The sequence below is a fragment of the Ornithorhynchus anatinus genome, chromosome 7, assembly GCF_004115215.2.
Source record: "Ornithorhynchus anatinus isolate Pmale09 chromosome 7, mOrnAna1.pri.v4, whole genome shotgun sequence".
NCBI classification, from domain to species: Eukaryota; Metazoa; Chordata; class Mammalia; order Monotremata; family Ornithorhynchidae; genus Ornithorhynchus; species Ornithorhynchus anatinus.
Window position 1 is genome coordinate 33,214,091 of NC_041734.1, and position 12,869 is coordinate 33,226,959.

At 40.6% G+C, this 12,869-nt stretch overlaps 1 protein-coding gene across 1 annotated transcript in view; it reads right to left on the bottom strand.

Annotated features, from left to right (window-relative positions):
- IQCA1 (IQ motif containing with AAA domain 1) overlaps positions 1-12,869 on the bottom strand; it is a 244,356-nt gene that overhangs the window by 193,095 nt on the left and 38,392 nt on the right. Inside the window, exon 6 of the mRNA XM_029068684.2 lies at positions 10,425-10,630. Within this exon, the coding sequence (XP_028924517.1) occupies positions 10,425-10,630 (206 nt within the window). The remainder of the gene's footprint in view (positions 1-10,424; positions 10,631-12,869) is intronic.

Consider the following 12,869-nt stretch of genomic DNA (forward strand, 5'->3'; position numbering starts at 1 on the left):
GAGAAGAAACCACTAGGAAGTGAACAGTTGAAAATGGCATTAAGGAAGGGACAAGGGAGGGGGCAAATGTTTTAAGAAGGTATCAAGGGATGGGGCTAGAGGTGCAGGTGGAGAAGGTAGATATTGAGGAGGCAAGAAATCTCTCCTAAGATACTGCTGGGAATATTGGGATAGTCAAAGAGAGTGGAGAAAGAGGAGGGCCTGAAGAGAAGCAGAGGAGATTTTAGGGGGACCATGTTAGCTGGGAACATTAGGTTTTTTTGGAACACAAATATTAAGAGAAGTGCCATGCACATTTGGACCTTTCTGATACTGAAAAATGTGACTTGCTAAAATTATTGGCTGAGAAGTATAGTAAACAGTTGTATCAAATTTGTAATTAAACACTGGAGATCTGATACAGTTTTAAAAATATATTAGCCATGCTAATGAAAACACTTGAGATCTGATAAAATTTTGGAAGTTAATTTAAAAAACATATTAGCCAGCCTAATGAAATCCAGTGCAACTCAAAAGGTTATTATGATTTTAAAGGGTGAACTACCATATCTGACAACTATTTCAATACATCTAAATTTCCAACACTCAGAAGGCTCAACAGGAGTTTATTCACAAAATAAAAACAAATATTGGTATAGTAGGGGGCAAGGACTGACAATGCTAAACATCAATCATTTAGGAGTCCTGATCATACAAAAATCTACCAAGTGCAATTGTATTCTTTGTACTACAAAGCTTGGTCCTAAGAAAACTGTAGAGGATATTAGAAGCAAACAAATTTTAATTAAATAGCAGATAGTCATCTTTAAGAATTATATGCATACATGAGCCAAGAGTGACTATTTTGATAATTTTAATTTTGGCAGAGATCAGGGAACATATGCTAAAGTATAAAGTATGCTGCATACTTTATAAATAATGTTATATATGCTGCATACTTTATAAATAATGTTATGGATTTTTCCATTTCTTCACAATGAGTTATCACTTGTTTGGGGTCAAAGTTGTAGGGAAATTGTAAAGTATTTTAAACTGTTTTTCTACTTTGCAGGGATAGTGTCAACCAACTCTAATGTATTGTACTTTCCCAGATGCTTAGCACAGTGCTCTGCACACAGTAAGCCCTCAATAAATCCCTTGGATTGTACTCCTTTATCTCACAAGCCCATAACACAACTCTCTTTAACTTATATATTCAGTGTCACCAAATCCTGTCGGTTCTACCTTAAGCAACAATCTAAATATCTGTCCTTTCCTCTTCATCCAACAGCTAAGCTGATCCAGGTACTTATCCTATTCTGCCTTGACTACTACATCTGCCTCTTCTGTGACTCCCCTCTCCCCATTCCAATCAATATTTCATTGCTACACTGATCATTTTTCTAAAACAAAGATTCAATCCACATCTCCCCAGTCACAAAGACTGTAAGTTCATTGTAGGCAGGAAATGTTATATTGTATTCTCCCAAATGCTTAGAACAGTGCTGTGCACACAGTAAGCACTCAATAAATATAATTGATTGAGTGACTGACTTTTGAACCTCCAGTGGTTACCCATCCAGCTCTGCTCAAACAGAAACTCCTTACCATCAGCTTTAAAGCACCCCATCACCTTGTCGCCCCGCCCCCATACTTTACCTCACTGATCTACTGCAACCCAGGCCACACAGTTCACTCCTCTAGTGCTGTCTTACTCACTGTGCCCCGCTCTTGCCTATCTTGTCACTGACCCCTTCCCCACGGCCTCCCTCCTGCCGGGGACTCCTTCTCCCTCCATATATACCAGGCCACCATTCTCCTCATCTTCTGAGCCTTATTAAGACCACAGCACCTTCAAAAGGCCTTCCCCAATTAAGCCCTCTTTTCCTTGTCTCCCTCTTGCTTCTGTGTTGCCTATGCACTTGGATATGTGACATTTGGGCATTTGGTATTTACCACTCCCTCAGCTCTTGAATTTTTTGTTTGTTTAAATGGTGTTTGTTTAGCGCTTGCTTTGTGCCAGGCACTGTACTAAGCACTGGGATAGATACAAGCTAATCATATTGGACACAATCCCCATCTCAAATGGGGCTCAGTCTTAAGCCTCATTTTACAGATGAGGAAATTGAGGCACAGAGAAGTGGTGACTTGCCCAAGGTCACACAGAAGATATGGGATTAGAACCTAGATCTGACACCCAGGCCCATGCTCTTTCCATTAGGCCATAATGCTCCTCTTCTGACATTTATAAATTATATACTATGTTATTTGTATTAATGTCTGTCTCCCTCTCAAGACATTAAGCTCATTGTGGGCAGGAATGTGATGATATTTAAGTGCCTACCATGTGACAGGCACAATACTAAGCACTGAGGTACATAGAAGATAATCATATCACACATGGGGCTCACAGTCTAAGAAGGAGGAGGGAGAACAGGCATTAAATCTCCATTTTGCAGATGGGGGAACTGAGGCACGAGAAGTTCAATGACTTACCCAAGGCCACACTGCAGGCAAATGGCAGAGGCAGGATTAAGACCGAGGTCCTTTGACTCCCAGTTCAGTGTTCTTTCTGGGCTCACTGGTTCTCATGGGCAGAACATATAATAAGTGAGCACTTAGTGTGTACAGAACATCCCATTAAGCACTCAGGAGAGTGCTCTTCCAGAAGGTTACAGTGTAGTGGGGGAACATATATGAGAATAAATTTTAGGTAAGGGAGGCAACTGGATCCAAGGATGGGTATATAAGTGCTCTAGGAGTGAGGAATGGGTGGAGTACCATAAGCTCTTAAGAGGTGAAGATAGATGGATGCAGTATGGGGAAAATGGGGTGAGGAGATGAGACTATTTAGAGAAGGTTTCCTGGAAGAGAGATGGTGTTAGCCCTAATCATCTCCCTCTACCACCCCCTCCAGATATACTAGTCCTGGTCATCTACTGATCCTGGGGGACCAGCCTCAGGCCTCGCCTCCCCAACCTTCTCACATTCCTTCTCTCTTTCTATTCCTACATTAATCCTCAGGGACTTCAATATCCATATAGTTGTTCCTGCGACCCTCTGCTGTCCTCTCAACTCGATTGACCTCCTGCTCCATCCCACCTTGCCCACTCACCTACTTGGACACATGCTCGACTTCATTTTCTCTAGTAATAATAATGTTGGTATTTAAGTGTTTACTATGTGCCAGGCACTGTTCTAAGCGCTGGGGTAGATACAGGGTAATCAGGTTGTCCCACGTGAGGCTCACAGCCTTAATCCCCATTTTACAGATGAGGGAACTGAGGCCCAGAGAAGTGAAGTGACTTGCCCACTGTCACACAGCTGACAAATGGCAGAGTTGGGATTCGAACCCATGACCTCTGACTTCCAAGCCCAGGCTCTTTCCATTGAGCTATGCTGTAGCTATACAATCTCTATTCTCACCAACTCTGAAATCCCTCTGACTACAAACTCCCCCCTGCCTTTTCTCGTGATATCCCCACCCCACAAATCTGTCCTCTTTCCCCCCCATAGACCTGGGTTCTTTTGAGCTCATCCAGTTCTCTCAAGTCACCATGCCCCATTTATTTTCCAAACCTAAACTACTTTGATGACCGAATCGAAGCCCTCATCACCACCCTCTCTGCTGAATTCAACTCACTTGCTCCCTCTTTACTTCACTAGCCTTGTACCACTAACCCACTGATCTGTATCACCTCCACAGTCTGCCTCCTTCACTCTTATGCATGAGTCAGAGTGCTTCTGGAGGAAATCCAGATAGGCCAAGCTTATCTACTTCAAGGTCATCTTGCTTGCTTTTACTCTGACCTCTTCTCTGTCCAACACTATTATTTCTCCATACTTACTAACTACCATTTAATTTAATAGCCAGATAATAATTCTATGACCAATATGCAGTATCTTTAACAGTGGAAAAAACTATTTTAGTGTATTTTTCCCTATCAGGACTCAAAAGGTATTTTCGGTTACCCTAAAACACAAAAAAGCCATACTTTGTATGTATTTGCTATAGTTGATAATGAGATTGATGATTTCTCAAAGGTTTAAGAGCTGATTAATGTTACTGAATGAAAGGAGTCAGAGATATAGTGATGTATGATAACTAGGTTATTGGTTCAAACCCAAATGGGAAAGTCTTGAAAATAATTTCTATCTAATATGCTGTTAATTTGATTCTGTTTGATCAATCACTGAGTTTAGCTTGGACTATGCTTTCAGCTCCAGGAGGCATCCTGTTGTCACAGAAACTAATAGAATATTGGGCTGGATAGACCTTTGGGTTTTGGTCTGTTGTTAATGATCTTATAAAATTTGTGGTTACATAAAGGTGGTTGGACATCATAGGGAAACAGTGTGGAAAGATCATAGGTCTGGGAGTCAGAGGACCTGGATTCTAATCCCACCTCCACTATTTACTTGCAGTGTGACCTCAGGCAACTTAACTTCACTTAACTTCCCTGTACCTCAGTTCTATCATCTACAAAGTGGGGATTCAATACCTATTCTCCCTCGTAGACTGGGAGCCCCATGTGGGACCTGATCACCTGGTATCTACCCTAATGCTTAGAACAGTCCTTGGCACACAGTAAGTGCTTAACAAATACCACAATTATAATTCACTATTATCATTTTAGTAGGACAGCCCCATCATTAAGGTCTGAACCACCAAGTCTTAAAGGGGCACTGGTCCTTTATACTGAGAAGGCATGCAGCTCAGCTGATGGGATGGATATTTTAATAATAATAATAATGTTGGTATTTGTTAAGTGCTTACTATGTGCCAGGCACTGTTCTAAGCGCTGGGGTAGATTCAGGGTAATCAGGTTGTCCCATGTGAGGCTCACAGCCTTAATCAGCGTGGCTCAGTGGAAAGAGCATGGCCTTTGGAGTCAGGGCTCATGAGTTCGAATCCCAGCTCTGCCACTTGTCGGCTGTGTGACTGTGGGCAAGTCACTTAACTTCTCTGTGCCTCAGTTCCCTCATCTGTAAAATAGGGATTAAGACTGTGAGCCCCATGAGGGACAACCTGATTCCCCTATGTCTACCCCAGCGCTTAGAACAGTGCTCGGCACATAGTAAGCGCTTAACAAATACCAACATTATTATTATTATTATTATTAATCCCCATTTTACAAATGAGGGAACTGAGGCCCAGAGAAGTGAAGTGACTTGCCCACTGTCACACAGCTGACAAGTGGCAGAGTTGGGATTCGAACCCATGACCTCTGACTCCCAAGCCCGAGCTCTTCCCACTGAGCCACGCTGCTTGGGATCAGATCAGAAGTAGCATGATCTAAAGGAAAGAGCTCGAGTATAGAGGACTTGGGTTCTAATCCCAAATCTGCCACTTGCCTGCTGTGTGAACTTGGGCAAGTAACAGCTTCTCTGTGCCTCAGCTTCCACATTTTAAATGGGGATTCAATACCCATTCTTCCTCTAAGGCTCTGAGTCCCCTGTTGGGCAGGGATCATGTCCAACTTAATTAACTTGTATCTACCAACTCTTAGAACAGTGCCTGGTGTAAAATAAGTGCTTAGCAAATACCACAATTAAAAATCAGTGGTATTTATTGGGCACTTATTGACTAAGCATTGTACTGGGCTTTGGGAGAGAACAGTTTGGTAGACTTGATAGCCATATTCCCTGCCCACAGTGAGCTTACTGTATAGAGGATGGGAGGCAAATTAGATAAGGAGGGAAAAGAAATAAGGTGGGGGGGAATGGGGAGCAAGTATGGGGTGAAGGGTGCACTGTACAAGTCAGACCAGTCAGGAGCTGCAGTGGCCAGGACTTTGCAAGCTGGTTCCCATGGGGACCAATCTTGGCAGCTACCAGAGCTTCAACCATGAAAAACTGAGCACAACTGATCTGGGTAACATCGTTTCAGAGGCTTGGGTTCTTAGTTCAGTACTGCAGATAGTAAGCACTTATTAAAGAGATTGATAGATACAGAGGTAGAAGAAGGCAGAGAGAATCTTCTTCTGCACTCAAACTCCATCTCCTTCCCCTCTCTGTTTTCCTTTTTTTCACTTTCACTTTTAGGGACCTGCCCTCATTGTGCCCAAGATGATGAGAATTTGTATTACCTTGGTTGTGGTGGATAAGCTTCCATTAAATAAATGTACTTCTGAAATCGTCAGATAATGAGCACGTGGCTCCATTGTTCATCCTGGTCTGAGGGCTTAAAATTCAGTTAATACTGCTGACAGGTCAAAAGCACCAACTTATTTACTATGCTATACAGGAAGACCCTAGTGGGTTTGATTTCATAGCCTTGCCTGGAAGAAAATCCATGTCTAGAATCAGTAAATAAGAGATGGTCTTTTAAATAATACCAGCCAACACACTTTCATTTTTCTTGTATTTATTTCCTTTTTTCCTTTTTTTTTTTTTGAAAACAAAAAATATTACTGACCAACTCAGGATAGTCACAGAATAGTCTTAAGATTACTATTCGTTCTTTGTTTCTTTCCAACAGAGGCCAAGCTGTCAGTCAAGAACATTTGAATTTGATTAGTGCAAGAAAAATCACTGTGACAGATTACTGATTCAACATGAAACTTAGATGGTAGTTTTTCCAAAGCCAAACTGGCAAACCAATTATGGAAATGCATTTACCCTTAACCTCTTCTCTCTTCAGAAAAAAAGGAATCTTTACATTTATGGGAACAACACTTAACATGAACCTACCCTTAGGGTCTCCAATACCATTGATGAACTGTTCCCTAGAGACTTAAAGGGGAGAGATAAATCCTCTAAAGAAACTCTCAAACAACTTGCTACAACCAAGGACATGTCACAGTATGACAAATTCTACAGATTACTTTCTCCCATGACCCTGGTATTACCCATCTTCAAACCACTATCATTTCTAGTTATAACACCTCAGCTCAAGAGTCCATCATATACCTTTGAAAGAATGGAAGAATCAAATTCACCTTTTACTGAGTTAAGCTGTATATCAACAGGAAGAAACCTTCCTGAATTTCATTAATATTTAAGGATATGCTTATATAAACTTCGATAGAGTAATTCTGTGTAGATATCATTGCTGTGATATTTTAGAAGGAGAAAAATCCGATTTGAACATCCATTGAAAAAAAAACAACCTTTCATCCAGGGGCAGAAATAGTCACATTTTTAGTTAGAACCACAGTAATCCACAAAAGTAAGCCACTTTTATCTTAGTGTCATTTAGGATGAGTTAACTAAGGCACCGTGAAGTTATGAGATTTGCCCAATGTCCTACAGCAGACAGAGGCGGATCCAAGGTACTCTAACAGACCCATGCTCTTTTCACTAGGCCATGCTACTTCCTCAACTGCCTCTGCTTCATCCTCTTTTGTGGCTCAACTCTTTTCACTTCAAACTCATTCTTTTGGGGAGCTCATCTTCTCACATGAGTTGAGCTACTACCTCTATGTGCTCTTTCTCTCTCTAACCCTGACACGCCCTATCTCCTCTTGCCTTCAGGACATTTCCATTTGGATGACTTTCTGGCACTTCAAATTCAACATATCTACAACAGAACATTTCACCCCTCCCATTACAGGCATTCTTCCACATAACTTTCCCAACTCACTCACCACTATCACCCACCTCCCTGTTGCAGAAGCCAGTAACCGTGGATTCACCTTTGACTCTTATCATACAACTCCCACATTCAGTCTACTGACAAATCCTGATGAGTCTTCTGCACATCTTCCACTCTGTCCCTCTCCTCCACCCAAACTGGTACTACCCTGATACGAACCCTGCCAAGAGTATTGCATTAGCCTCCTTGTTAGTTTCCCAGCCTCCAGCTCCCTCCCCACTCCAGTCCATACTTGACTCTGCTGCCCAGATCATTTTTCTAAAAGAATGTGCCATACACCCCTCCCCACTCTTCAAAAACCTCCAGTGATTGTCTATCCAACTCCACGTCAAACAGAAATTCCTTACCATCGGCTTTAAAGTACTGTTAGCTCTTCCTCTCCTGTCCTACCGCACTGATTTCCTATTATAATCCAATCAACCCACTTCATTTCTCTGTCAACTTGGTCACTGTACCTCAATCTTGTCTATCTCACAGCCAACCCCTTGCCCATGTCCTCCTACTGGCCTGTAACTCTTCACCCATCATATACAGCAGACTGCCATTTTCCCCACTTCCAAAACCTTTTTAAAATCACATCTCCCCAAAGAAGACTTTCCCAATTTTCCCCCTATTCCCTCTCCCTCCTCATTGCCTATACACTTGGATCTGTGCCCTTTAAGCACTTGATAGTCACCCCACCTGCATCGCCACAGCACATTTGTACTGTAAGATCCTTATGGGCGGAGAATATGTTTGTTTACCAACTCTATTGTATTATGCTCTCCCAAGCGCTTAGTACAGTGCTCTGCACTTACTGCACTCTATCAGTACCACTGATTGATATCACTTAGGCACTCAAATCTGAAGCTACTGCTAGAATTTCTGCTACCACTTGGGTAAATGATATATACCACATTCCTAATTGAGACATTTATAAACTAGAAACCTGCATAGGTATTTTATTTGGAACTCACACTCAACCTGTCCCCACAGATCACAAAATCCATACCACCTTGAACTTAATAATAATTTTGATATTTGCCAAGTGTTTATTATGTGCCAAGCATGATACTAAGTGTGGGAGTACCTACAAGGTAATGAGGTCCCCCATGAGGCTTACAATCATGAGGGAGGAAGGACAGTAGGGAGAACAGATATTAAATCCCCATTCTGTAGATGAGGGAACTGAGAATGAGAGCAGTGACATGAAGTAAATGAAGTTACTTGCCCAAGGTCACACAGCAGGCAAGTGATGGAGGTAGGATTAAAACCCAACTTCTAGATCTGGGATCTGAGAGTATTCTGCTTCCCAACTATGCTGCGTGTACTCAAGGATAGAGTCAGGTAATATGGAGGCATTTTAGTAGGGCCTAAGTAATACTAAGTAAATCTGCTGTCCTTTCTTCAGGACAGTGTGGTGTGGGATGAGGCTAAGGCAGGAAGGGACAGGGCATAAAAGAGAGGAAGGGAGAAGAGGCAGCTTTCCATATGAGTGGCAGCATCTTTTAGGACAAAGCATATTCTGTACATTCTGGTGACAATGATGACTCAAACATTCAAACAACACAGCCTACTTTATCCCCAGATAATCCATACCTGCAATTAGTATTAACTGACAGATGCAAATTGCAACTATGTAGAAGGCACTCATGGGTCAAGCACATGGAGGGATTTAAGTCTCTAATGAAAACAAAATTATGTAATTTCATCAGCTTTGCTTTTGCAGTAGTAACAGAACTTTTTTCCAGTGCAGTGTATAGAAACCAGAACACACACAAATCAGGAAGTTTGTTAAATGATTCATCAGACAGCTATTAAGAAATTCAATGTAGGTTAGACCTGAGGCATTGGAAATTAGAAAAATTATATCAGTCCTAAAGTCAGATAAAGCATAGGAAATTAATAAAACTGTAATTTTCCTATTCTCTCTTAACTGTATTTAAAAATACATTTTCATCTAGTTATCTTGGTGTAGAGATTTATTTATTTATTTGATTGCCGGTTTGGAAATTATCTAAATTCTATGGAACCATATCTAAGTTGAATAAGCAAAGTAACTACCTGAAATGTTAAGATGATCATGAAAGCTTGCTTTGACCAGACATCAAAAATATATCAAATTCAGTCTTCTCACCATTTATCTTACATACGCTCTCACAGGATTGACTTGGCTCAGAATTGTCCTCCCTTACCAGTCTCTCTGAAAAGTTTGCTATGCTATGAAAGATACTGAAAAGGTTTGGAACAATTTGTTTTCTAACCCCTCATTATTTATTATTTTCCTCTTGACAGCTTTCTTTATTCTAACAATTTTTCCAAGTACTGAAGTTAAGTAAACTGACATCTAATTCTCAGTGCCATCCCTTTCCTCTTTCTTTTTGGAAGGCTAGTTTTTACACTCTTCAAATGAATGTAGACTTGGGACTTGTTCAGACACTACTTCCACTGATCTTCAAAAACAGTCACATTCAAAGGGCAAAAATGGGTGGATTAAAATATCAGGCATTATTATATTAATGTCTATCTCTCCCTCTAGACTGTAAACATGTTATGGACAGGGAACATATCTGTTAATTCTATTACATTGTAAATAAGCACTTAATAGAGTGCTCTGCACATAAGTATTCAGTAAATATAATTGATTACTTTCAGTATTTATCATAAATATTAAAAGGGAAGTATAAAATTTAGGGACTACTAAAATAGCAGAATTCTGAAAATAAGTAGCAAGGTTTAGGATAGCTTTGTCCTAATACTACTGGTATTTACTGAGTTTTTTCATAATCCTCAATTATTGAAGGAATTGATATTGCTTGTAAAGCAAATACTAAATATAGATTAACGTGACAAAAATTGGGTTTCTCACCGGCATTCAATGAACCAATGGCGGATCTGTTCCTGGAGGCTCTCTTTGATGTCAGGACCTTCTAATTCTCTCAGATTATTCTTGATTGAAACCAGAGCTTCTTGGAATTCTTCTTCATTTTTTTCCTGCACCTCGTAGCGTAAGGTGTTCACTTTTTGTGCACGGACCAATGAAGAGTTAAAATTTGCAAGCTGCAGAGGAGGACTCTAGGAATACAAAAAAAAAAGGTTTAAAGGGAGCAAGAAAGTAAGCCCAAATGACATACTGTATGGTGAGTTCTACTAAATAGACTCATCCTATGATCAGCAGCCTATTTCTGGAGAAGATAAGGAGTGTGGTTCAGAAGATAGCAACTCTATTCATACTAATAGGTGTCAGATTTTCTTATTAAGCTGTTAGAGTAATGCATTTTGCATTAATGATTTGTAAATAGGCACTACTTTATTTTAATACTTTATTTGAACTACTAGGTTTACTGTTGCATCTGGGTCACCTTGGTATGAAATCCATGTCCCTTGAATAAACAAGGTGGGGTGAGGGGTGGGAGGTGGAAGGAGGAATGGGACAGGAGGCTTCCTAGGATTTCTATGATTTAGAATCTCCATCAAGCAAAACTTAAAACTGACATAGTGTTTTGACTTGTTTTACCAGTACTTTTCAAGGTGAAACTATGTCCATCTCACTTGAGGGAATCACAAAGCCTTAAGCATGAAAAATGTTTTTCATGTTATTGCTTAGCTAAAGTAATTCTTGGTTGGAACAATTTCCTTGTTTTCATTTGAGATTAGTTTATAACACAAGTATTTTCTTACAAGTCACTAATAATTTCTGTACTCATGGGAGATTTGAAAAATTGATTTTTATTTTGAGCAGACTAAAATATCAAAAGAGATTTAGCTATACAAAGACAATTGGGAAGCATTCAGCAAATGACAATTGAATTGTAAAAATCAGAATTAAAAGAAAGAAGTCTTTTGCCTATTTTAAGAGTAGCCAGTACTTTATTAAGCACAAAACTCCTGCTTTTCCAGGCTAGCTCCAGGATGAGTAAAACTAGTCAGGAAGAATACAGATATTGAAAAGGACGTTGCCATGGGCCTTGCATGAATCTCCCCGACAGGGCCAATATCACCAGAAGTGTTGTTATGGCGTTGTCAACTAGGACAGCTAGTGGTTGCTTAATTCCTAGGCCCAGGAACTAGCACATGCATTTTGATCCTATTTTTCCTAGACACTCCCAAAAAAGGGAACTTCCCCAACATGGAAACTATCAAGTCCTTCGTAGATGTGATTGTGATCCCCTAGAGGGACCAAGTCCATAACTAATTACAAGTCCATAACTTGTAAACTATTTTGCAGTGCTTAGTATAATGCTTTCCACATAGTAAGCGCCTAAATACTATCATTATCATTCCAGTACTTGCATTAAAGCCCCATGGCCTATTCTCAAGTTACTTTACTTTTTAGATATTTTTTCCCCATTCATTCATGTATTTATTGAGCACTTACTGTGTGTAGAGCACTGTACTAAGCACTTGGGAGAGTACAGTGTAACAGACATATTCCCAGCCCACCATGAGCTTTCAGAGTATGATGTTATGGTTCCCAAATATTTGCCATAAGGAGGCAGATCAAAAATGTTTAATTAGAACCAGGGTTCTAATCCCAGCTCTATCAACTGTTTGCTGTGTGTCCTGTTCCTGGCTCTGGTTCTTTTTTTTTTTGGTACTATCTCAAGATTCTTATAAAGGTTTAGCTCAACAAGAAGCCTTCTTTTGTTGACTTCGGTGGGCTGTGCTCTTTTCCCTTGGGCAGTTGATTTTGTTACTAGCTGAGATGAAGCATCATCCAAATCTTTGCCTTAAAGTATACTTAGAAGCATTTCCTCTGCCTGCCTTTCAGTTTCTCATATTCAACACCCCCATCCAGCAGCTGTTTGGTGCTAGGATCTGAAAGAGAAATACTTGGAATTCAGGACTCCTTCACTGGGGTGTGTGTGTGTGTGTGTGGGCGGGGTGGGGGGGAGGGTGTTGGGGAGGGCTCAGGGGAAGAGGGACTGTACCAATCTGGTACCTGTGGCTTAACTATAATTTGGTCAACCTGTTGTTATCCTCATCCATTCCCCTCACACATCCCAACCAATGCAACTGTGTGGTGATAAGCATAGCTTCAGTTCTAAGAGACTGACTTCATTTGTGATCCCATCACCAACTGATAGAGAAAATTGCCCCATAAGGGATGTTGATGGGACTGCTGAAGGAGTCACATGTGGAGGGTCCAGGTCTCAACTGTTGAGAAGATTGGACAGCACCACAGGTCTGTAGACTTTTATGGCTGGAGCTTAATACCATGCTGCTTTTCACACTGTTAGTTTTCAAAAGGATGTGCACGACTCTACTCCCTTGTCTACTGTTGCACTATGCTGCTAAAGTAACAGAATTCTCT